The 25,623-nt window shown below is 42.7% G+C and overlaps 1 protein-coding gene across 1 annotated transcript; it reads right to left on the reverse strand.

Annotated features, from left to right (window-relative positions):
* Positions 1–9,042: 9,042 nt before the first annotated feature.
* Positions 9,043–25,536, reverse strand: MAF (MAF bZIP transcription factor). The gene is made up of 3 exons (XM_034637947.1): positions 25,158–25,536; positions 12,747–12,807; positions 9,043–10,472 (listed from the first exon to the last, which is right to left on the reverse strand). Exons 1-2 carry the CDS (start codon positions 25,469–25,471, stop codon positions 12,774–12,776), a joined length of 348 nt encoding a protein of 115 aa, XP_034493838.1. The 5' UTR covers positions 25,472–25,536; the 3' UTR covers positions 9,043–10,472; positions 12,747–12,773.
* Between the last annotated feature and the right edge of the window lie 87 nt (positions 25,537–25,623).

The raw sequence follows: 25,623 nt of genomic DNA on the forward strand, positions 1-25,623 counted from the left end.
GAGAGCGGGTGAGGCTGCCCGTCACCCCGCATTTCAGCCAAATGTGATATTCTCGTGGGTATGATTTGGTTAGGAGCAGGGATGAACATTGTTTCCTAAGATTATTGGTTGTGTTTACTTTTTCTAAAAGCTGTCCATTCTCCTCTGCCCAGTTTCCTATCAGGTTGTCGGTCTTCTTTCTTGTGGATTTATAAGAGCTCTTCACACGAAAGAAATGACGTCTTTGACTATCTGGTGGGTTGTGATTTTTCCCACTTTGCCGCTTGTCTTTGGGTTTCGTTGATGGTGTTTTTGCTATGTGTAGGTTTTAAATGCTTATGTAGTCAGATTTATCAACGCTTTGCTGTAGAGCATGTGGGTTTTAGGTCAGGCTAAGGAAGACCTTCCCCATCTCAAGTTAAAAACATAATCTAGTTCTCTTTTGCTTCTGCATGGGTGTTCAGAAAATGACAGCCCTCCTCTTGCTCACCTCACAAACCCCGCGTCTTCTGGAAAGCGTTTATCAAGCAGGACAAGAATTTATTTTAATTGTCTGTCTGCGTCAATAATGAATCTTGAGAGCGAGAACTGTGTCCTATTGGTTTCTGAATCCTCCAGCACGGACTCCATATTCTAGTATCTAGATAGCGCACAGTAAGTGTCCATTGAGTTAAATCCTAAAATAAAGCGTAATAACTCGGATGCCAAACCAGAGAAAAGGGGTTTATTTTCCAATAGCTCTCCAAAAAAGGACATTAAGAAATACATCTGGCTGGCGCAGACTATATTTAACAAGCCGTCCAGGAAAAGAAACTTAGCCCACAAAAGTGTCAAGGAAATGTCAGGATATGGGTCTTTTCAAAAGCGGGGAGAGGATTAAGAGAACAACCTCTAATTTTTGACAGATTGCAAAGATGGCCTCTTTGTCACTTAAACTGTTCACGAGGCTCTTATTACCCATTTGTTTGCCTGTTTCTGCTCCTGCTTATGTGAGTGCGTTCCGCCACTTTCCGGAAAGGATCCGAGGCACAGATGCTGTGTGCTGCTTACAGACGCAAGGCTGGGCTGGACACAAAAATAAATGAGGAGCAGACTCCATGCTCACAGAGTTTAGAATCCAAGAGGAGAGGAGAAATGTAAACGGTAGTAGAGTGAAGAGTGCCTTCGGAGCGGGCCATCTTTGTACAGCTTAGTGCTAAGCTTCAGTGGGGGATCAATGGGTCTGACAGCATGTGATCAAACATCTTGGTCAAACCCAGCCAGCGCCATTGTCTCCGGTCCTGTTTCGACTACAAGCCCAATCAGACTAGTTAAATAACTTTCTGGTGGTAATGACGACAAATAACACAGCACCTCCTTGGTACTTGTAAAAGTTTGTACAAATAATTTGGAATACATCCATCCTTGTAACTCAATAATTAAATACATTATTCTCTTTTATATGCAGGATTTTTTTTTTTTTGGAATACCATAATACATTAAAATTACCCATTCTGCTAGTTCAAAATCCTCAGTATCAACCCCTTGGTTCATGTGCTGGATCTGGGATGACCTGGTCACTCGGCTGACTGTGTGGACTCATGGAAGGTCTCTGATTCTGGCTTGCTTGACCCATTTCCCAAAAGAGAAGAAGGAGACTCCACGGGGTAATCAGGGTGATATGCCGGCCCAGACCGCGTGGCTGCTTAGTGGCTAGGTCAGGTGTAAGAAGGAGGCTTCTGGAGCACCTCTAATGTGCCTTCCCTACGTGCCTTATCTGACTTCCTTAAGCCTTCCTTCCATGGACTTGATGTTAATAAAGGGCTGGGAAGAACAGATGAAGCAGGAAAAGCTCAAAGCTATCCTTCATCCCTTTTAATTTTAAACTAAAAAATGGCTGAGTTTGTGAAACAGAACGATAAAATATGGGAAATTCACCAGTTATTTCTTTGCTTTCTGGGTCCCTGAAGTCTTCTATTAGGAGTTCGAAATCCTGATAGTGCATTAGAATCACTGGGAATTGTTACTTAAACAAATACTGATGCTTGAACCCCTAGACGTTCCGGAGTAATTGGTCTGGGGCAGGGCCTCAATGGTTTTAAAAGCTCCATGGGCACATCCAAGGTTGACAACCTAGCCTCTAGGTTCAGAGATCCGTTCTTGGCCTAATTCTATTCACATCTATCTCCAAAAGGGGTGTACAAAAGTCTGGGGTACAAATTTCCTCCCCCACATTGCGAAGTGCCCTTCTTCCCAGCCTTGCTGCATGCACCCCATTCTTGGGAAATCTTACTGGGAAGGCTGAGATGAGGACCCTCCCCTAGCCGCCGCTGACTGGATGAGAGACAGAAACCTGACCAAGGTGAGCCAATCAGCTCTCTTTTCCTAGAACTGAGTTAAAAGAGTCTCTGACCCAGGGCTGCTGGGAGCTCAAAGCCAAGTTTAGGGTGGAACCCAGAAGTGACTGTGGAAATCACGTGTTCTCCACAGAGAAGGTCTGCCTGATTTCTGTAGGTAGAATGAAGCAGGTGTACAAAAAGAGAGAAGGGAGCAGAAGGCACAGGAAGAATGAACCTCCATCCCAAACTGCCCTCCAGCCCCTATCTTGTATATATGTGCCCTTAATGTATACTGTTATCCTTGTAAGAAAATAATAGAGACTTGAAGGCAGAGTATTTATGTGCGAGGAGTCCCTAGCCAAGATTCTAGGACATTAACATAGTCCTTACAGGACTTCTGATTTCCTTGGAAGGCTCATTCAATCACAAACGGCCAGGCCGGATTTGACAGTGATCTTGGGTTTTTTAATCAAAGCAGAGGATCCCAAACGCGGGTCCTGAAACCCCATAGAGAGGCCATGAAGACAGTAAAGGCACCCATGAGTCACTCCTGTTATTGTAAAGACCTATGGGGTAAACCCTCATGATAAGGTTTTCTTTCCTTTTGACTGCATATACATCAATAGAATTATGCTTCTTCTCTTGCTGATCAGATGCCCTGTAGCTGTGACAGAGGGCTCCAATTAATAAAACAAATACACAGAATTACAAACACATCTTTCGGAGCACAACTTTCCTAAGGGGAAATGAGTAAAGGGATCCTCCTTGAGTCCTAAACAAAATTTAGTATCTCAACAACCGTTTTTCAAAAACTGTCCTACGTGATGTTAGTTCCACAAGATGGTTCATTAGGGAACAGGGTCCATGTTCAAATAAGTTTGGAGGATACAGTGTGCTAGCTGTGCCGTTCCTTTCTCATGGAGGGTCATAATAATATTAGCAAATAAAGGCTCTAAGAGGGATGATAGCAAAATTAAATGTTTGATTTTGTCTAATCCATAAGTTCCCTAAATTATTTGACCACAGAACTCACCAAGCACACCTTTAAAAAAAAAAAAAAATTGAAGGGGTCACGACATTTTTTTTCAGGGGAGAGCAGATAATAGTCATAAACTAGTTCTAGGTTTTTTCCATTTTCCAATTTGACCACACTGAGCAGAGGGGAATAAGTGTGATAGCATAATACCAAAGTTATGTTAAAACACATCGAGGTTTGGAAAGTGTCGAGGTCAAAGTTTTATTCCATATAATACTGATCAAGGCCAAGCATGGTGCGGGGTTTTCCTCTGCGCCAGGTGCTTTACATACATCATTGTATTTAATCCTTTGCACAATCCTATCTTACAATCCTATTTTACAGATGCAGAAACTGTGTATTCTTTCTCATGTTACTACAGATTTTGCTGACAACTTTTTATTAAATGGGGCTTTCAATGGAGTGATTTAATGCGGATTTATCTTCACTATCCTGCAACTTCCTGAGTGTCAATTGCACACCTGACACTTTACTACATTATAGGGTATTAAGGAAACGTACCATCTATTATTTTTTTAAATGCTCTTGAAATGACAATCTTTATCTTTGAGTAGGAAAAGGTTGCTCTGTTACCTACTGAAATCAAACCACAGAAGCATTTGACTTTAGAGCTGGAGGGGGGTCCTTGGGGTCAAGATCACGAGAAGGACCAGTCCCAGTCTTCTAGATACTAATCAGATTATAATTTTTTTTTCTAGGCTTCACTCAACCCAACTCAGAAACAGATGACCAAAAAGGAGAGGGCTACTGAGCTAATGCTACATGTGCTAAGGTGAATCGCTGGGCTTTTTAACTGGGAAGGCGAGACTAAGCTGACCCGGGCAGGGGTAGCATGGAATTTATCTAGAAATAAATATCCACATGACTGCAGTGTCGACTCAAATTATATTTTAATAGCTTTGTGCCCGAGTTTCCTCATCTGTATAAAGGGGATTAAAATATCTGCCCCTCTAGTTGCTATAACCATCAAAGATGGCGCCTGGCTCCCAGGAGACAATCAACAGCAGCTGTGGTCATCAATGCCTGTGAGGCTTTGGATGACCTCCAAAGAGCAGGGCTGGGTGGAACATCATGGTCTTCAACCCCATGGAAGTTTTCTCTAACTCCTGACAAACTGGCATAGACCTCAAGTGACCAAAGGAAATGCTGGGTCTCAACTCTCCCTTAAATATAAAAAAGTCTGATTCTCAATAGTCTCGATAAACTGCAGAGGTGGAGGGAAAAGCAAGCCATTGTCTTAAAGTCTAGGTAATTTCTGAAATCCCTGATTAATGGGATATGAAAATAAAATCCACATACATGTTTGATAAGATACATACATGTTTTAGTAACCAGTATATATATCTATAGTGAAAACATTTTGACTAAGTCTTATGGTTCAAAACCCAAGAAAATGAATGTTCAAAATCTTGACCTTTGGACCTTTGTGCATAGTTTAGAACTCGTGCGTGGGCCCTTTTTCTACATTTTCCTCTTCATTTTGGTGATCTCTGCAAAAACCAAACTCCGGATAACCTCTGACTCAGTCTCCCCAGTACTGTGAATGTTGGTGGCATGTGCTATTTGGCTTCAAATTTATGTCTCTAGTACCTTTCAAAAAATATTTTCCAATTTCACAAAATAAAACCCTGCTAATGAGCAAATAACAAGTCACACATAACAAGCAGCATATCTGCTTTGAAAGAAATCATACTTCAATGCATGTAATAACCTGGCATTCACTTAAAATGATCAGTTGTTTTACCAATGGGCATGTCATTCCTTCAGGAAACATTTCACTGTACACCTGGTATGTGCCATATTTGTTGTTTGCAATATAGGATATATTAATTTTTTTTCATTTTATTTTACTTTATTAGAATGCTTTAGGGTATGTGTATCTTTAGGTATGTACCACCCATTCTCCCACCACCCCCCCCCCCAGTGATTCACACCAAGCTCACCTCAGTAGTAATGAATCCCACGTCTAAATGTCTGGGACTCAGGTAGATGTCGATATCCATATTGATACCTATGATCAATTTCATCTCTACTTTCACACGATGAATCATTTTTCAAAGGTAAAGATTTTATTGTGGAGTGCCTTGTTTCTAGATAGAATTCTATAGCCCTATTCATTTCTCATGTTAACAGCTTAATATTTAAAGTTGGAAAGACAGACAAGGAAATCTATAATGAGAAAACTTCAGGACTCCCCCAATAAATAACTCTTGTCTTCAACTGGACAAATATGAGACATGAAGACCTTCAAAAACCCACCCTCCTCTGCTCAAACCCAATGGTGCTGAGAAATATATGACAAATTTTGGTCTGATATTAACCACAAATTATTTTTTCCTTTAAAAAATTAATTAAAAACATGAGATGGAATAAATATTTCAGGCGACCAGCAGCAAAATGGGAAAATACCATGTGTTTGGAGTTTTAGTGCCCTCTGAGTACAGAAATTTATTTGCAGCAAGCAGAAAATAGACAGCAAGCATAAAAATACAGCAGAGTCCCCCTAGTAAAATTATTTATCAAGCTAACAAGGGAGGGACCCTTCTAGTAACAACAAGCCAGCGAGGAAAAGACATGGCTTTATATTTTACCTTTGGGTTAGCAAACCAGTAAAAATGCCAACTGACAAGCACTTCACATAAACATTTCTTTCTAAATGAGCTTCCTTGTTAGGAGGAAAGAAAAAAAAAAAAAAACTCTTCCTAGCTAAGGAGCGCTATAGCTTACAGACAGAATTCTAGCATGGATACGTGGACTCTTCAGTGCAAAAATAAAATAACTGAAATAATAAGTTCATGTGAATTATGAATGGAGTTTTAAAAACAAATTAGAAGTTCATTAAAGAAAATGTGCTTACATTCTTACCAGAGTATGCTCATACTTGGACGTTTACAGAAAGTCACGGTTTTGTAAGATGACTTTTCAGGGCTAGTGTTAAGAGTCTCCGGGAACAAAAATTCATAAGTATATATTCATATACACAGATATATATATGTACTGACATTGCCTCTACTGTACAAGCCTCATTGCTATATTTTTCAAATATTTATTTTACGAGCAAAACCCCAAAGCCAGCTTTTACAGTTTAGTTTAACGATACCAAAGTTTGATTATAAATTACAAATCACTTTACTGCAGCTGGCTATAGCAAAAAAAAAAAAAAAAAAAAAAAAAAAAAAAGCAAGCAAGCCCTGAGTTGAAACCACACAGTGACCTGATCCCAATTAAATTTTAAAGAAATAGTAAAAATCGCTTTCTCAGAACAACGGCATCCTCAGTAGCTCTGCAAATAACTCCTGACGAATTTACAATGAAATCACACACCCGGATCTCATCTTCCCTAAAGTGAAAATCTGATCCGTGTTAACTGTGGCAAACATGGGAAGGTGCCTTTTTTATCGTGGAAGGAAATGATGGCGCAGAGAATGGCGAATCTAAATGACACTGTATAGTGTCGAGTCCAGACTGAAACTCCTTGCAGGAACTGCTGTCCCCCTCCAAGCCCGGGGGGGGGGGGCATTCCCACCAATGCCATAAAAAATAATAATAATAAATAAAAGTTTTCCAGCAACAGAGACAGAAAGTTTCTCATCACTAATATCGGCCAGCTCAAAAAAAATAGGAGAAAAATATTAAAAATAAACCATTCCTTACTTTGTTCTTCGTCTCCGGAACAGGACGTCTGTCGCCATGCTGCTGTGAAAACTCCAAGCTCTGGCTGGACAAGGGAACCTCCCGCTCTCGGTCAGGAACCAAGGTGTACCCTGTGCTTTTCTTCTGGAGTCGAGGCCCAAACTCTCCAACTCAAATCCCGCCAGCTCCGTGTGGGAGCCAGGTGTACTACCAGCCCGCCAGGCTGTGGGGACGGTTCTTAGCACCCGTCCTGTGCTATTTCGTGACCTTTTTGCCTTTAGACCGGGGTCTTGTCAGGGTGCTAGTACGTAACGGAAGTTCAGATCAAACAGGTCACCTCTTAATAACTAGGTCTGCGGACTACCCACGGAGACTGCGTTTAGAGCACAGCACGTTCGCTAACAACCTCTCATGGACCCCTAAGCTGGGGAAGACGCTGAAAGCAACACCCCAGCAACGCGCGATCTGATTCGCCGGCTCCATGAGCTCAGTAGAACAAGGAGCACGTGGAAAGGGCAAGAAGGCGAGGCCAAAGGGCCTGGAATGCAGAGTGGGTCTCCAGAAGGCTGCTAGGGAGGAGGGCAGCTGGGAGCTATCAGCCCTGGGCAGCAAACCAGCTCCGAGGCTGACCAGAAATCCAGTCCTTATCACAAACTCTCCCTGCTGCGCGGTGAGGGCGAGCCCGGGCTCAGACCGCGCGTGCCAGGCAAGCGGGTGCCGGCCCGTGCACTTTGCACTTTTTTTCTAACTGTGCAATGGGGAGAAACAGCTTCTGGGCTTTCCAAGGAGAAAAAGAGAAGAAAAAAATAAAAATAAGAAGTCTGGGAAAGCCCAATAACAAATAAACAAAACAGTCTTTGGGCATCAGAACAGAAGTGTATGTGCTTACTGGAGCAAAGTTTGAGAAAGCAGTTCTTAGCTTGTGTCCAAAATGTCAGATGGGTGGAGGGATTTCTGACTTCTCTTGGCCACTGCTGCGAGGAGGGAGGTGCTACACATCCTTTTCGGCAGACTCACGTGGCCTTCTAAAATGCCGTGCATGATTCCAAACACTGTGAAACCTATCGTGTGTACCTTAAGATTTCTTGAAAGGATTCTAAAAGCTCCATTATGAAGTAAGAGAGACAGTAGGAAAATAAGAGAAATTTTTAAAAGGTAAACAGGAAATTCTATTCTCCTATTCAAAATTTGCAGCCCAGGAAGAGACCCCACCCCCCACCCCCGTCAGCTTTCCCCCCATTTCATGTACATGAATGAGGAATGAACTTCATTTTAAAATCTGAACCCACCGGGGGGCACACCATCGCTGTGTAGATTCAAGCCCTGTAATTAACTACCATCAGTGACCAAAGGTCTCCATTTTGATTAACTTCGTTTTCAGGGAGAGGGGGAGTCACCCCTGGTTCAGAATCCCTTTAAAGTAACTGTAAACCCAGGACACAACTCTGCTGGCAGAAGGAGCCAGGCACGAAGAAAAGAAACTCCGTAAAACCCCATATAATGGAAGTGGGACCTCAGGGTAAACCAATTCCATTCTCACCTCCACTGCCCACCTGCTAATGAACTTACTGGGCTTTTCAGTAGAAGGGAATGACCAAAAGAAATCCTCACTGGCTGCATGTGAATAACTGGTCATTAGACAAGGCTTGCTGAGGAAAAAGGTGAAAACAAAACCCAACTAGTGTTCTCTCTTTCTTTCCTGTCATTCTCACCTCCTGCTGGCAGGGTTTGTGTTGTAGGATGTGTGCCCCTGGATTGTTAATTAGGTGTTAATATCTTCCAGGGCCTTACATCTGAGGTCACTGCTCCTGTGTCTGGGTCGTCTCCCATGATAGGACCTGTGATTCCCACAGCTGGTTTGAGTTTCGTGCCCAACACCTGGAACTGCTTCTCCCCTCCCCCTACTTAGTGTTAATTCCCACCTGAAATTGTATCAGTGCAAATAGCTTTGTAATATTTCCTGTGGTCGCTGGAAACAGAGGCATGCTGAATTTTCCCCACTGGCTGACCCTGGCCCCACCATGTTCCAAATACTGCAAAAAGACCAAAAAAAAAATAATAATCAAATCAAAACCATCCCTTCTGCTTAACTCATTTATTGCTGATAATTGCACGAGGTACCGGGAAAACCCCAAAATGCAGACAATGAACAACAACTTTACAGCGATTTTTGGATGGAGGAAATGGAAGATTCAGCAACCGGCAGATGAAGAGGGTCTCGGCACTGGCATCTGTGAACGGCAGCAGTAAATCTGACATTCAGGCAGGGACCGAATGCGTGCTTTCGGCACGGACGCTCTTTCCAGGAGCGTCACTTTGTGTTAAGCAATGAGCACCGTACTTTTACCAAAACTCTTTCTCACTTTTTCCCCCCTAAATGCGTCATTTCTTTAAGTTGCCCCTTCAACTGTATCCTAGGGCTCACTGAGAATATGACTTCATATGGCATCATCAGGCTAGTTATCCTGCACCTGCTCTGCTATAATTAATTGATTAAATCAGCTCAGTAGTCAGGCAGCGCCCACGGAAAGAAAAACAGTAGGCAGGCCTTGTATGGAAAGGGGGTATGGATGGTGGTTGTGTGGGAGCATGACCTAAATAAACAAACAACAACAAACAATTAGGTAAGTCCGCATAACAAACACTTTAAATGAAATTATCCCCCCCCTTTTTTTCTCAGTGCCAACAAATACGTTGATGTAATTCTCTTAAGACATATTCATGGAACTTGTGATGGATGGGTCTGCTCCAAATCTGCATACAGGACAGCATTCTGTTCTTGCTGCCGTGGGGGATGGAGGATGGACTTTAAAAACTGAGTATTTAGGAGCCCCGAGGGGCCTGTAATGAAGACAGAGTCAAGACCAGCCACTGGTCTCACTTGGGCTCTATAAACAGAGGCACCAAGAATCCGGACTTTACAGTCTGTGTTTTCACATGTCCTTTGCATGACAACACCTGATTTCACCATTTCTGTTAGAATATTTTGATGGGCTCTGCAACGGAAACACGATTATGACATATTTAATTTTATGTTTGAGTTAAACAGCCATGTTAAGGCACCCACGTTGACACAGGGCATCAGGAAACCATGCTTGTGTTTTATTTCTCTGGATGATTATGGGCAACATGAGAGGTCAAGTTATACAAAATAAAAACAAGATTTCTGAATACTTCTATTGTTTTTATGGTTTTTGTTTTTATCCCAGTTCATAAAACAATGAAGCCTTCCTTACATTTGTTTGGATTCATATTGGCATGGGTACAGTCAGGATAAAACATGTCCACTCAGCTAATTGTAAGACTAGAGAGAAAAAAAAAAAAACTGATGGGTACTTAGAACCCAGTAAGTACTATTTATAGAAGTTCCATCAGCTTCTCCCACCAGCGACAGGAAAGCTACAAACGGGCCTCTCCCCTATGTATGTATCCCACCTGCCCTGCCCCGAGGCAGCTCTGTAAGGCTTGGTTGCATCCGGATGGGTCTTAGCCAATGTCGGGAACATCTGAAATGGGCAGAGCATAGACATGAGCAGGCTAAGATCCACCACCACCTTGCAAATTAGTGTTTCAGCACACAAGAAGAAAGAACGTGTCTTGAAGTCCAACTGTCAACCTTGGTGCAATGCAGGGGACGCTGTGTTAATTCAAGCTGAGGGACAGCCCCTCAGGTGGATTCCAAAGCCACCCTTGGCATTAGGGTCAAGCAACACCATCACTTGTTTCCATGGCAAAGATGTTAACATCACACCACCCAGGGATGCTACCATGGAAAATTTTACACCAAATAGCAGTGTGTGGTTGTCTCCACGGACGTTCAGGTGAGAAGACCTTCCTTAGAAGGCACAACCTTGATAAATCATGCGTTTGGGTAGATTTGTGTATGTTAAGCTGTAACATGCGCTGACGGAAAATGTTAGTCAAGAATAAGGGATGCTACAGAAAAGGAGAATTTAATCTTTTTGCAATACCGCCGAGGAGGTATATTTTGTAATATGCCCAAGAACCATAATATAATCTAGACTGTGTTTCTGAGAATAAATAAATGACAGGTAATTAGATGGCTCCCCAAATGGTTTGTGGTTTAATTTTCATACCCTAGTCAGGAAATTGCCAGAAATAAGCCACGAAGCTGTACGTAGTGGAAATTAGCAAGAGAGAAGAAGGCTAGCAGTTCTCCATTTTGGGCTTTCACTACTAAAATCCCTTAGCCAAAGTGACTTTCTGAATATACACTAAGTAACTCTCCCAAGAGTATCAAGTATTGAACTTTTCATATATCCGCTTATAATATCTAATATCATGGAGTAACTCAGAGGAATTGCCCTCCTCCCCCCAGATTCCCCATCTGACCAAATGCCTTTCTCTTCCTTGCTCTCACCTGTCAATCAAGTTCACAGATGGAATTTGATTTCTCTCCCACCAGTAACCTTATATGAAAAGTTACCAGGAGGGTCAAGACCAGTGTGAACCTCACCTTAAAAGTTCATTAACTCTTGGCTCAAAATGGATAGTTTCAATGTAACAAAACCTGCCAGTGGGCCTAGATCATCATATTTAACAGATGGTTTCCAAATTCCAATTATAAAGATAGAGACAAAAGAAAGGAATAAAAACAAGAGGAATAAAGTATTGGTACTGCATGCACATATTGGGACACTCAAATTAATTCCAAAGGTACACGTCGAGTTAAAATCTATGTACAAGACTATTCAGGAAAATGTTAATTTTGTATAAGGCTAGGAAAGAAATCATAGTTAAATATTCACAGTCCAGTTATTCAAGCAGTGTGTAAAAGTAAGTAATCAGATACTATTTTTGAATAATGGGAGAAAATGGAGTTCTGGTTTCCAACACTCGGATTCATTGGATCCTTAAAGTCTCTCCCTTGTGAAGAACAGCAGTTTGACAGTATGACTTTTGCCCCCTCCTCAGTTTCTCTAGAAATCAAGAACTGTATTTCATGCAGATTTCTCAGCAAGCAATTTTTTAATGAAAAAAAATTCAAACTTTGTTCCATTAGCCAATAAGAGGTAACAAGAATACATAAAACAATGACACTAAATAATTATTGGTGTACAAGTGTTGGACTAGCTTTCTAAACGAAGAGGTTTCATTATTAAATTCACCCTGGGATACTTACAGTTGAAAACTCATTTAAATATCTTAATTTCATTTTTTTTTTTTTTAGTGATGAAAATCAGATATCTGCCCCCCACCCGTCTCTTGCGCTCTCCTTCTGCCTACAATTGAAGTGGGAAGTGGCTCCAGAGTCACATTTGGAAGCAGAAGTGAGGGACACACTGTGCTTTAAAATGACACCAAATTTTCCTAATATTAATATATGGAGTAAATTATAAGAGGCTGAAAATTTGGAATGTTTATGAGGCCCAGGTAAAGCCGGCCAAGGACCACAGATGCTAGTTGCACGGGCTCACCCAGACTGTCTGATGTTCAAGCAGAGGGACTAGCTCTCTGAGAGATTCATGCTGGTTAAGGCTACAGACGGGGGATTTCCTCAGCCAGGATTAAGTACCCCGTACACCACACCAACATAATGAGATGAATACAGAAACGCATGCATGCTGGTCCCACGTACGCTGCGTCACCCTTCAGCACCCAGGATCACCATCTGTGTTACATGTGAACCCAAGTACTAAAATTACTAAAGCAGGAGATTTTCACACCTAAGGAATGATCAGCATTCCTTGCTTGCTTGCTATCCCGGTCATGGAAAACTCATCGAAACGAGCACATGCAAATCAGAAATCAAGATGTACCTCTTTGACTTCAGGCAACAGGGTTTTTCACATCACTGATGCAGAGGGTTCCCTTGGGTACCTGATTTAGTAAATATATTAAAATAAACAAAGGGTAATTAATAACCGTGAAGAAGGTTTCGAGGACAGTATGTTAAAGGCAGCCTAGCTATCTACGAAAAAGGCAGAATTAGACCCAAAGAAGAGGGACTGAGCTCCACTTGCTTTGGTATCCTGGCCTCAGACCTACCAGAGGAGGGGGTTCACATGGAAGAGAATGACAGGGAACGCAGGGTCACCCCCTCTGACGATTGCTCGCACCCCTGGGAGGCTGAGATGGAGATACTCACGGGCCTGGCAGCCTGGATCGGCTTTGAAGTTGTCCTCAGTTCAGAGAACCGAGTCATTCCGGGGTCACGGTGGGGAGGATCTGAATGGTCTCTGATGGGCATCTCTCAAGCGTTCACAGAGGGCCTATCCCTCAGAGAACCCAACTGGTCCAGCTGCCCATGGGTCTCTACTGGGGCCCATTCTCTTCCATCTTCCCCCTCCTCCTTTGTTGCTCTTGTCTGTTCTGCTCAGACCGCTGACCTTAATTGCAAATGTTCTTTTAACAAATGGAAATATTTAGATACCACCCTTTTATTTATTAACTTCCTCTCCATTTAAATTAGTAGCAGGGAATGCTTAGAACCATGATATCAAAATGAGGTTGCTTTAAAAAAAAAAAGTCTTTTTGCTTCACAGTGAATAACAAAGCACAGTAATTCAAAGTAGTTAGCTTTCTATGGTTCAAAAAACCCTTATTGCTATTAGCTGTACTAATGTAAGTGGCAAAATAATTATCATTTACTGTACGGAGTCCAATATTTTCCAGACAGCAGTTTAATAACAAAGCAGACCTGTCATTTCTCCCTATAGTTAGTCACACCATACAAGTTCAGACTGTCAAAATATATTTAAAATCTAATTTTAAAAATTCAACATGGTTACAGCAAATCTGTGTACGATAACTGCAATAAACTAGCAAGTAAATCTAATTTTTTTTCTAAAATGAATATTTACTTATTTCTCTTTAATCCCCCCACTTTTATTTGGATTACCTTATAACTGGTATGAACAAATCCACTATACACACATACATGCTGAAATCTGTAGGCAGCTATAACTGCACGTAAAATCTTTCTCGACTTAAATTTTCATTGAGCATAACTTTGCCACTTATTTCAAATGTCCTCTCTCTGGACGGTATAACTCTGCATTTAAACACTAGGATAAACAAATTTGTACTCTTACATCTGTCAGAGCTGCCCGAAATACATCATGGGCCTTCATTCACACCTCTTGTTAGAAATGCCTTGAAAACATTATAGCGCAGACTACTTTTCTTCGTGTAATAGTGTCTATTAATCTTTGCTAAATATATTATTTTTATTCAAAAAAGAAAAAAGAAAAGAAAGAAAGAAAGAAAGAAGAAATACTTAAATTTTAAACCTGGAAGTGTTATCAGTAATATCAATTGTTCCCCATTTGAAGTTCAGATGGCTAAATCTCTAAAAAACAAATAAACAAAAACCTTCCCATAGAAGGTGGTTCTTCTTCTTTTTAATCTTTAGGAACATCAGATTCTTTTAGAAATGCAAGTGAATAGTTTAAAAGCTTAAGAGATTGTGGAAAGAGTGTTTTTGTAATTCCTTTGAGACAGTGCAAACATATGTTAAGCTTCTGCAAGGGGTATTTACAGGAGATCATATACTTGTGAGGCATTTTTCAATTTTAGAAAAATATTACAAAGCAATAATTGAACATAGGCTTTGCAAAATGCCCCTTTGCCTTCCTGACCATCTCATTGATAGTCTCTGTTATTTTTGGAGAAAAAGAATCAGGCCTCATTAAATGTGATATTTGGCATCTCGCCTGTAATCTCATAAAGTAGATGTCCTTTTTAGATTATTGGTGTCATTTTCCTCAAGATGACCTCTACTCTTTGGCCATCCGGGCAACCCATCCTGTTATCAAGGCATTTACTTTCAAAAGGGCGGGGGAGAGAGATTCTGTTTGCACACCTGAACAGAGTCCAAAAGCCAATGCGGTTTCTCTGTTCTCATCAGCTTCACCCAGACTAGTCTTCAGGGAAGAGTGCTGGGGGCAAGGGGGTCTCACATGGAAAGGGGAGTAGAGGTTTTTGAACTAGACCACCATGGTGTAGTCCCAGCTAGATGTCTGCCAGCACAGAGCCTCTAATGGTTGGAGATATTTACCTAATGATTTAATAGTATTTTTAAAATAGTATAGGAACATGCAGTGATATTCCCAGGAAGATTTTAAAAGGTCTGGATACCCATACAATGCAGGCAATTCACACGGATAGTGCGCCCTGAAAACACGCTACAGAGAGATTGTCAGCCTGTGGCTCTGCAGGGCCCCAAATGGCACCAAGTGGGCGAAGGTTTTAGGGGCAGATCATTCTAAGACAGACATTTCAGACTAGGTTTGCTGCTCATACCTACCAAAATATGGAGTAGACAGGTTAACTGTCATGTGATTGTTTTTATTTCATAATGCGGACGCTGCAGATTGATCTTTTTACAGCTTCTCCCTCTACAATGGGTTACTTTAAAGGGCTCCACAAATAGGTAGGTAGATAGCAGATCATAATTAGATGATAGAGAGATAGATGAGATAAATAGATAGATGGCAGACGAAAGAATATGTTGCATTCACTGCTTGCAAATGGAAAGACTCAAATACCATCTATTAACAGATTTAATCGTAGCATGATTACCACAGGTTCCCCCCATTCTATCAAAAAGAATTCTAGTGTAATCTGACAGTGTGGAAGTGTCTCAGAGGCTGAGATCATTGTTTTAGTGCCAACATTTATCTGCACATTAATAAATCCATCCTGAAGAGAAGGAAGAAAAAAAAAAAGGAGACCTAGTTCAGAAAGTGCAATGTTACTTGCCTCTTTACTTGAGGCTCTAAAAAACTGAGGGTCCCAGTAAGGAAAGGCTCTACATGCAACAGCTCCTTTCTGCAACCAGTAGTTTTAAAATCTGTCCTCCTAAGAGCAGTTCCTGAGGGCCCGGAATTGGACTTGAACTGTGTTAAATCTGAAAATGCAAGCAAGACCCTCATGCTGGGGCTCTTGCCGAGATCCTAATAAAGTTTGTTTGGCTGGCTTTCCTTTACAATGAGCATCAAACTATACCACGGAAAACCCCAACCATATCGAGATTTCTATGAAGATCGTAAAATGGTATCTGGATTTCCTTCTTTCCTTTCTCTTTTTCCTCCTTTCTCTAACCAGAGCAGGAAAAAAGATAGATCTGAAAAATAGGCCGGAAAATTAGTAGAGTAAAAATCAAATGACCCGGAGCAGCCAATGCTCTTAAGGCTCCTGAGGTGGATCGCGGGTGGGGTGGAGGTCCCAAGGTGAGGGGTGGAGCTTTTTAGAGTTGAACCCCGCTCCCTCCCTCTCAGCACCCACCCAGGAGCGCAGCAGAACTGGCAGTTTTGATGTCCCCGGGCGCTCCACTCTGGCCAGGGCAGTCCTCTTGGAAAATTAAACCAAATTCCAATACAAATCCGAGGCCCCTGCTGGGGCGTGGGCGCCCGGTGGGCTGGACGCGGGGCACTGGGGCGCCCTGGGGACTGGGGACGACGCAGTTGGCGCCGCCGCCCCACGGGCGCGGGAGATATCTTGGGCCTTTCAGAGGGGAGCCCCGTGGCCAGAGCCCAGGAGCTTGCTGGCCTCCGGGGCACAGCCAAGGGCTTGGGGAGAGCAGGGACTGCCCCGTGACCTCACGCAGCCTCCCGGGACCCGCCCCCGTGGTTCCTGCCTTCTGTCCTTCCGCACCTGCCCCCGTGCAGCCAGGGACCCCCAGGGTGGGGAGCGCACCTGGTTCCACTCATCTCCAGCAGCCCGCGGGGGGAGACTTGCCCAGGGCAAATGGGCCCCGCAGAGCAAGTGTATACAGGGACAGGGCCAGAACAGAGGGTGTGTGGGGTGGGGGCAAGGAAACAGAGAGATGGGCAAACTCAGCATCCTCCCAGCCTTCATCTCCTTCAGTCCAGACTTCAAGACCCTTGTCACCACCCTCTGCAGCCAGTGCTAAACATTCCAGAGCCGCCCCCAGCTCCTCCTGGCGCTGCTGGCCAGCCCTTCGCTCCCACCCTGCCCTTGTCTGTACCTAAACTGGGGCAGGAGTGTTTTAAGGAGACCAAGGCCTCAGCTTAGGCACTGCCTTCTGGCCCCAGGGCAGTGACCTCTTACTCTCCGATGGCCCTGGGCAACTAGAAATGGGAGAGAGAGGTGGTAAATATTACAGAGAGGGCACTGGAATGGGGCAAGTGTCAGGTTGGAAGAGGCCACATCCCCGGAGCTCAGAACATGGGTATTGCATTTAGGAATCCTGGGCATCTCGGGGTCTGTCAGCTGTCTGTCAGTCACCCCAGAAGCAGATCCTTTCTGGTGGGAGGCAGGGCCCTGGGACAGACCTAGCTTTGATCCCTGCATTGGGATCCTAAGCCAAGGTTGGCTTCTGTTAGCAGTACTCCCCCAGCCCTGCACACTGGCCCCTTCCTGTTCTCTCCTCCGCTGGCCTAGTTTGGGATCACCTACTGTCCTGGGATCCTCAGGCCTGCTTTCCTTCTGGAGAACACCCCAAAGAAGGCCAGGAACCCACTTCTACGGGCTTCCAGGAGTGGGTGAGGTCACACAGAACTGGGGCAAATTTGGGTAGCAAAGGCAGATCTGACCTGCTGACAGGAGTTTTCAGCTCAGGATCCCCTTCACAACCATCCTTGGGGGTGCTCTCAGAAGAGCGGGTTACAAGCCTCTCTGCCCAGTTCTGTAAGGTTTCATGGCCTCTCCTATTCCCTAACTGAAAGAACCAACCACAAGGAAAAACCGTGTTTTGGAATCTTAGCTGGGAAATGCTCAAGGTTGGTGATCAGAATATTTAGAATAAACTCAGAATCCGAATCCCCTGGGCTGGGCGGGGGCCTAGGGGTGTGGGGGGTGAACACAGAACTATTTCCTCTCCTCCCCTTCTCTTCCCAAATGTCCACAAACACCCCTCCCTCATCCTCCCTTCTTGAATTAATGCCCCTTTCTAATCGTAACTAAAGATCCAAGAACTGTGGAGAAGAGAGGAATGCGATTTTGCAATCCAAAGTCCTAATTATAGGGGGAAAAATGTTATTTCACAAAAAGAAAGGGAAAGAGAATGAATTTTGTTGAACGAGGGTAGAGGTGCTCAGTAGATGATTATGATTTGAATAAGGGACTGTGCATTCCAGTCATAGCCTCTCTGTGGAAAATGTGCTTTTTGAGTTTCTTAAAACTCTCCAACTCTGATGCAAATTCATACGAAGATTGGATTTCTGTGTGCTATCGATGTGTCCTTTCTATCTCAGCCTTTTATAGCGGGCAAACTTATGGAAGACACACACACACAAAGGGCTTTTGAATTTAAACAATAAAGACTGTGGCGATGCCTAAAACCTATTGCAGGACCATATAAAGATTGGCATAGCAGGTCTGACGGATCCAAAACGTCACGCTGCAAAATCTCAGATGGATATATTTATAAATGCCCCCAAAGTTAAGACATTAACAGTTTCCCCGGATTTCTCAGTTTGGGTTTAAGCTCTCAAATTGTTTTCAAAAAGGAAACACATGTGAGAGCGGACGGGAACAGAATGGACAGTCGAACCTCGTTTGCACCTGGTCTGTGTATACGCTGGGCCTGCCTTGAGCCAGTGAGCAAGTGAAATTCAGACTGGCAACGGGGATTATTCCTGGGACTCTTGCCTTCCAAGTCCTCCCCACCCTTCTCTCTTCCTCCCTGCATCTCTCACCGCCCACAGAGGGTGCAGAGAACAGGAGCCTGGGGTTTTGCTACGCCTTCGTGCAGAGCAATTTGATTTGCTTTGTTTTTTGTTTTGTCCCTCTCTAAAGGATAAAGATGTTCCCGCATTGTTGCAGGACTGTACTTCTTTATGCCCGGACAATCATGAGACAGCCTGGGGGACTGAAATTCTCTCACCCTGTCCCCTACCCCCGCTGGAGAAAAAGTGCTAGACAGAGCTGGGTTTGTTCAGGAGCTGGGGCGGAGCAAGGCTTGGAGAGAATTCCCCTTTTCTGGGGCTGTTTGATGTCTAGGGTTTGAAGATTTATATCAAAAGTGAGAAAAGCAGTGTTATCAGAAGGTGGGTTAAGGCTCCTGGCTCTTTTTTAAAACAAATGCAAAAACAAACAAACAAGTCCTGATTTGGGGGGCTGGACCCCGGACCACCTTCCATACAGATAACCACTGTAAGCCCTGCCTTGGACTTGGGACATCTTTGAGTTTTAGGATGAGCCAAGATTGAGAACAAACTTCAGGTTCCTCTTATTTTTCTCAAAACAAGAAGGAAGACCCTGACTCCCACTTATTCATTCAGCATCCCGAGTAATACTCAGAAGCAGTGGAAATGAGAGACTATCATGGGAGATAAATCTTCCCCTAAAAAACCAAGACATGTCTTCGTAGGAAGGGGCAACATGATTTTTAAAAATCAAGTGAAAGTAAATCGCGGTGGGGAGCCTTGCAAATCAGCCATCTAGAGCAGAGGAATCTGGCCTCTCATTCCTCTCATGCATGTTTATGTGAAAAGTAAGGCCAGGAGCCTGGCCGTGTGTTTTCCTGGCACAGAAGTCAGATGGCTGAAGGTTGTCACTCATGTATTTTCGCCTCCCACCTACCTCAGTTAGGCTTTAACTACTGACAGGCAAAAAATAGAGACACCTGCGTGGCAAGCTGACTTTTAAAAATTATTGATTGGCCTAGAAGATCGGAGGAGTACATCTTCTAAAGCCAAGAGTGTGTGAATAAGGAAGTAAGTTGTCGGCAACATCAACAAGAGCCTCCCAACCTAGGTACTCCACTCTGGCAACCTTGCGTCAGAGCGACTTGTTATTTGGACAGGGACATACTGGGGACACGGCTATGGAGGCGGCCGTGGCCCATGTTTGCGAGGGGGGCTGCCACCTGGCCCTCTGTTCATCGCGTTGAGCAGGAAAGCTGGTGGTTCGGCATAGGGCAGGTCCTCTGTAAGAACAGAAGCGTCTAGAATTGATATTACTAAATAAAAACTACTGGGGCAAAGGGATAAGGGAGGAAAGATCAGGGCGTTAGAATCTTGCATTCCATAATAAATACAGTTATTTGGAGCAGCCGTGTTGAAAAGGGGCCCAGATGGCTATGGCATCGAGGCGGATAAACATGGTATCTAGACATCATTTCCTCACCGAGATGAAGGAAGAACCTCTCTGCCTATTTTGATGTCAATCTGCTAATGTGTCAGATACAGTGTGAAATATCGTTACACATTTTTTTTTTTAACAAAAGAAAATGTGCAAAAAGTAGGGAAGCACAAGGGAGGTGATTTTGTGAATGGCCTGGGAGCAGAGAAGTGGAGAAAAAAAGCACCTGGAGGGTGTGGTGTAACTAACTTTGTGTTTTTCCACTCGCTGCTTTCATTTACAGCTATGTCTGATAAATGAACACGTCTGACATCACTGATAAATACATATACTATCGGGGGCCTACCAGAAAGCCAGGGTGCTGGGGCTCGGCTGAAGCTTCTGCCCATGGCATCTGCTTGGGGAGGGGGAGGCAAGTATATTTTTCTTCCTAGTGAAATTATCTGCCAGAGAAACAATGAAGTGTGAAAAAGTACTATTTAGAGTGTGCATGCGTACATATGTCTCAAAAACGCTAGCTGCTACCTTCTGGGAAACTTTTCTTCGTATCAATGTCCATGTAGGTCTCCTTTAAATTTCAGCGGATTTTTAAAACTAATCTTGCAGGTTGAAAACAAGGGCATCTATTTAGTCTCGAGCACGGTGAGGCCAGAAGCACCCGCGTGCTTTCCTCTAGGTTGGCACAGAAAGACCCTCAGACCAGAGGCAGAGTCCACAGCATGGAGGTTATACACCGACAACCCTTCCTCTCTAACACAATCATTTTTCTTTAAAAAGGAGACTAAACGGAAGTCAGGGGAAGGGTGTTCTCTAAGGTTGCAAACAATAACAATAATAATAATAAATTTTTAATGTACAGTTCTCACATAAATTTCTTTTTGTGAACACACTGTAAGTACACATTGCTGGGGCTTCCAAAATCTGGTGTATCCCACTGATGGCTTCAACTTGCGAGTGGGCTCAGTTCTGTAATTGGAATGAAAGGAATTTTAACACTATTTAGACAAAGACTCAGATGCAGTGGAAAGGGAAGCTAGATTTCCTTACAGAACTTATTCTTATTATTTTTTAATTTAGAGACTTATTTCTACTAGGGGCACTTAGGCAGAATTTAGGATTTCTTTGTTAAAAAAAAAAAACCACACGTATTTGTGTTTGCCTCTCATACTACATCTCAAAGTTTTTAGTCACGGTTCTATCTAAAACTGCCTTTCACTAAGGAGTTAACCTTCTCTTAAAGCCAGCCACCCAAACCCCATTTTCGCCAGTGTCTCTCTGCTTTCTAACGTTTGGGGCCAAAATCCACTTATTAGAGTGAACTGCCCTGTCAAGTCCTATCAAAATGCTTAATTGTGGCACGACCGCCTGTCTCCCAAGTCCTGTTCCTCAGGAGGTGACTGCAGTGAGACCATTCTGAGTGGCACTCTTATTTTCAGAACGTGGTGTTTGCCTGAAAGCTTTCATCTGCTGCTGAGCTTTTTGCATAAACGATATCTCCGTTTCTGCCCCTTCAGGGGGAAACTGCGTATCTCCTTGTTGGGATCAGAGAAAAAACCCCAAAACCTCGGAAGCCAAAAGAGCTAACTTCAAGCACATGGAAGTATGTTTACTATGAAGACTTTTGTTAAACAAAATTAAGTGTGGAGTCAGGAGTTCTATCCAACCTGGCACAGAAAGGAAGGTCAGAATGCAGTGGGTATACACTGTCTTCGCGTTCTTTGAAAAAGGGGAAGGAAGACAGGATGATCAACTGGCCAGAACTCATCCGAGCCTAGCACAACCTGTTTTCTTCAAAATCAGGCCTTCGTTCAGAGTTGCAAAACTATCTTAAAAAAACAACAACAAAAACACCAAAAACGAAATAAAACAAAAGTCATCGTGTTCGGCTATATTCTCAAAACAGGGTTGGCTTTGTCTAACATTCTTTTAGCATTCTAGGGGAAGTCAATTAGAAGTGCAAACTGCATGAATTTGTAACATTAGTTGCACGAATTTATGTCATTTTAAAATAGGTCAGCGCTGCTAGTGGGGATAGGTCAAGACTTTCCAAGTCACCTTTGAAGTTAGCCTCCATACATAGCCTGTGTGGGGGTAAATACTGATCGATCGGAGCACAGCCTTGGTTCTATCAAGGCATTACTTTTTGCTTGTATTTCTGGAGTTAAGTTGGTCTAAAATCATTGCCAGCTTGTCTAAGTGGAGAAGCCCCCTCTGCGCAATACTCACAGTGAAGGAGGATTTAACAACACAGTTTTAAACCCAGATATGTACTTGGGGTTATGTAAGTAAGGTGTGGGTTTTTCTTTTTCCCATTCTAGACAAATGACCTTCAAAGTTGAAAACAACAACAACAACAACAACAAACAACTTGATTTGTCCGAAGTGTTGATGTTAGGTCTGGTGTCAGGCCTTGCCTTATAAGAAAATCATGGTGTGTAAGGGAAGAAAGAAAAATAATCAATTTTAGCCAAAAGGCAAGAATTGTTTATCTTTACCATTAAATGCATATATGCCCAAGCCACCTCGGGCCATGACTTCTTTGCCTGGCCCATTTCTCTCTGGATGGGCTTGCTTCTGGGCCAGAAGCTCAGGGCAATGCTGAGAAGGCCCTACTCTCTAGTTGGGATTTTTGTTTGTTTGCTTTCACCAGAGGGCAATGATGTCTCAACTTACTTGAAAACTAAAAACTCTGGGGGGGGGCCTGCATTTTGAGAGGTCATAATTTACATTTATAGTAAATATTGCTAATTATTCAAAGGGACTGTCCTCCCACCTCACAAAACAGCCTATGTTTCACCCTGAATTATTGCCTCCCTACGCCTCCATTAATCCTTCCTCTGGAGAAAAGGATGCATTTTACACTTCTAATGCGGTTTTGGGCCCAGTTAAACTGTACACTAAGAAACTGAGCACAGAATCAAAAAAAAAATGCAGTTTATTATTGTAGATTATTCTTTCTCTTGATATAACCAGAATTGAAAATGAAAGAAAAGCACATAGGAACATCACGCGTGGTTAGTTAGTAACTCAAGATATAAAACAATTTTGCACAGCAAAATATGTAAAAGAAAAGTAACTGACAAGATTTTTTTATATTTATTGTGGTAAGATTTACTTTTCATTTTTCTTTTAAAGACAGGATGTCAGTCCCTGAAAATAACATTTACTGATTATTGCCTTTAAAACTGTGGATTTTTTTTTAAGTTACAGAAAATCCAGTTCTGCACCACAATACAACTGTAAAAAAATCTGCATCATCTTAAAACTGTGCAGTAATGCCATTTTTATAACTGCATAAATTTTATTAGCGTTCTAAACAGTTTTGCAAATTTTTTTGTATTATATGCTTGCAGGTTATATCTTAGTGCAATTCAGTCCCAAATACTTTAAATTTGAAAAAAAAACATACATTTTGAATGTAAAATACCCCTACAGATATAAACAGGGGTGTTTCCCCTTTAATACTTTGGTTTTCAATACAGTCAGTGGTATAGCAAAGACTACACATACCCAACTTATATTTAAGTTGCAAGCACATGCTGTATAAGCTACTTTTTTTTTTTAAACAGTCCCCTTGCAAACTCTACCCCCCTTAACATCACAACAGTAAACAATTTAGTGCATCAATCTTTTAAAAAATCTACAGCTAAACAGACCTAACTCTTTCAAATTTATCTATAACATTCCTTTATCTGTAGCATACATTTTAACTGGGCTAACAGATTATAAAAACTAGAATTAAATTATATACTAGAAACCCATAGCATTCCACATTTGACAATGACCAAAAGCCAAAAGAAAAAAATAATAATAATAAAAATAAAACAAACCAAAAATAACGGGGCAGATTTCTTTTTTTTTTTTTTAAATAAATTTTAGACTGCTTTCCGCAACAGCACAATTTTAGTCCCCAAAGTGGGGTGTCATTCTTATTAAAAAGAAAACATTAAGAGTTCTTTTAATGTTTGCCATGTTAAATTTTTAACCCATTCTGGCATCTTTGACAAGGAATGCCTTCAGTGCATTTACAACGGGAGGCTGAAGTTCTCAGTAACTCAAAGCAGTTTTGGAGCAGATGCAAACTTTCATGGGAAGAAGGCTCTAGGGTGGCACTTTTTTGTTCTGAACTCAAAAAAGTCATGAGGCAATTAAAACAAAAGTATGAATGCCATGCCATAAGTCTTCGAATGTCCATTTCCAAGCCAAAAGGAAAAAAAAGAAAAAAAAATAATTATACCATACATGTCCAGCATGCAGGCTTTTTTTTTATTAATATAATGTCTCTTTTCCATAAAGTCTTTGAAACAGTTATAGTTCATTGTTGCTAAGACAAAGTAGCAAGCATAATAATGCATGAGATGAGAATGAGTTTTTTAATGGCAGACTAAACTCTCAGATTTGGCATGATAAGGCCAAAACTCACAAGTCACACCCAGAAGGTTGATGCAGGCTTGATTGTGGCAGGTTCATGAGGATTTTTTCCTCTAGTTTAGCATAACAATGCTAAAAACCCGATGGAACTCAGCGCGCTGCAAGTCTATAACATTTCACATTTTTTTTTTTCCTTTGCAAGCTCAATCTCACATGAAGAACTCAGGAGGAGGAAAAAAAACTTAGCTTTTTTTCTTTCTTTCTTTTATCTCTGAGGAGATGGGTGAAGAGGGCGTGAGGGTGGAGGTTGGGAAAAAGGGCAACACAGCAAGCTCCAAAAAGTAAAATTAAAAAAAAAATCCAAACAAAATAAAACACACACACAGAAAATGAACACCAGCTCATGAACTGAAGAAAAAAACACACACACACACTGTGAATGATGCAGGCTTCAAAGGTGAGCATGAAGAACTCTGCTGAGATCTTTGAACATTGTGTGTGTGCGGGGGGGTGTAAATAAAAACAAGCTAGCAAGTTATGGAGAATTTCAGATTGGCAATCCATGAGCCAGACATCCACTCCCTCCCCATTTAAAAACAGCCACCACCACCGCCGCCAACTGGGAGCAGGGTGTGTGTGTGTGTTGTGTGTGTGTTGTGTGTGTGTGTGCAGGGGCATCGGGCAATCTCGGCAGGGGAGGGGGCGAGGTGGCGGCGAGCACGGCTCTGGAACTAGCAAGCCCACACCCGAGTCGGACCCCCACGGAGCACTTATCAAGGCGGCTAGCTGGGATCGCGTGTCAGACTCACATGAAAAACTCGGGAGAGGACGGGTTGTCGCTGCTGGAGCCGTTTTCTCGGAAGCCGCTGCTCACCAGCTTCTCGTATTTCTCCTTGTACGCGTCCCTCTCGCGCACCAGCCTGGAGATCTCCTGCTTGAGGTGGTCGACCTGCTGCAGCAGCTGGTTCTTCTCGGACTCCAGGACGTGTCTCTGCTGCACCCTCTTGAAGCGGCAGGACTGGGCATAGCCACGGTTTTTCAGGGTCCGCCGCTTCTGCTTCAGCCGGATCACCTCCTCCTTGCTGACCCCGCGCAGCTGCCGGTTCAGCTCGCGCACCGACATGGTCACCAGCTGCTCGTCGGAGAAGCGGTCGTCGAAGTGCAGGCCGCCGGCGGCGTGGTGCGGGTGCAGGGGAAAAAAAAAAAAAAAAAAAAAAAAAAAAAAAAAAAAAAAAAAAAAAAAAAAAAAAAAAAAAAAAAAAAAAAAAAAAAAAA

This window comes from Ailuropoda melanoleuca, chromosome 12, assembly GCF_002007445.2.
Source record: "Ailuropoda melanoleuca isolate Jingjing chromosome 12, ASM200744v2, whole genome shotgun sequence".
Taxonomy (NCBI): Eukaryota; Metazoa; Chordata; class Mammalia; order Carnivora; family Ursidae; genus Ailuropoda; species Ailuropoda melanoleuca.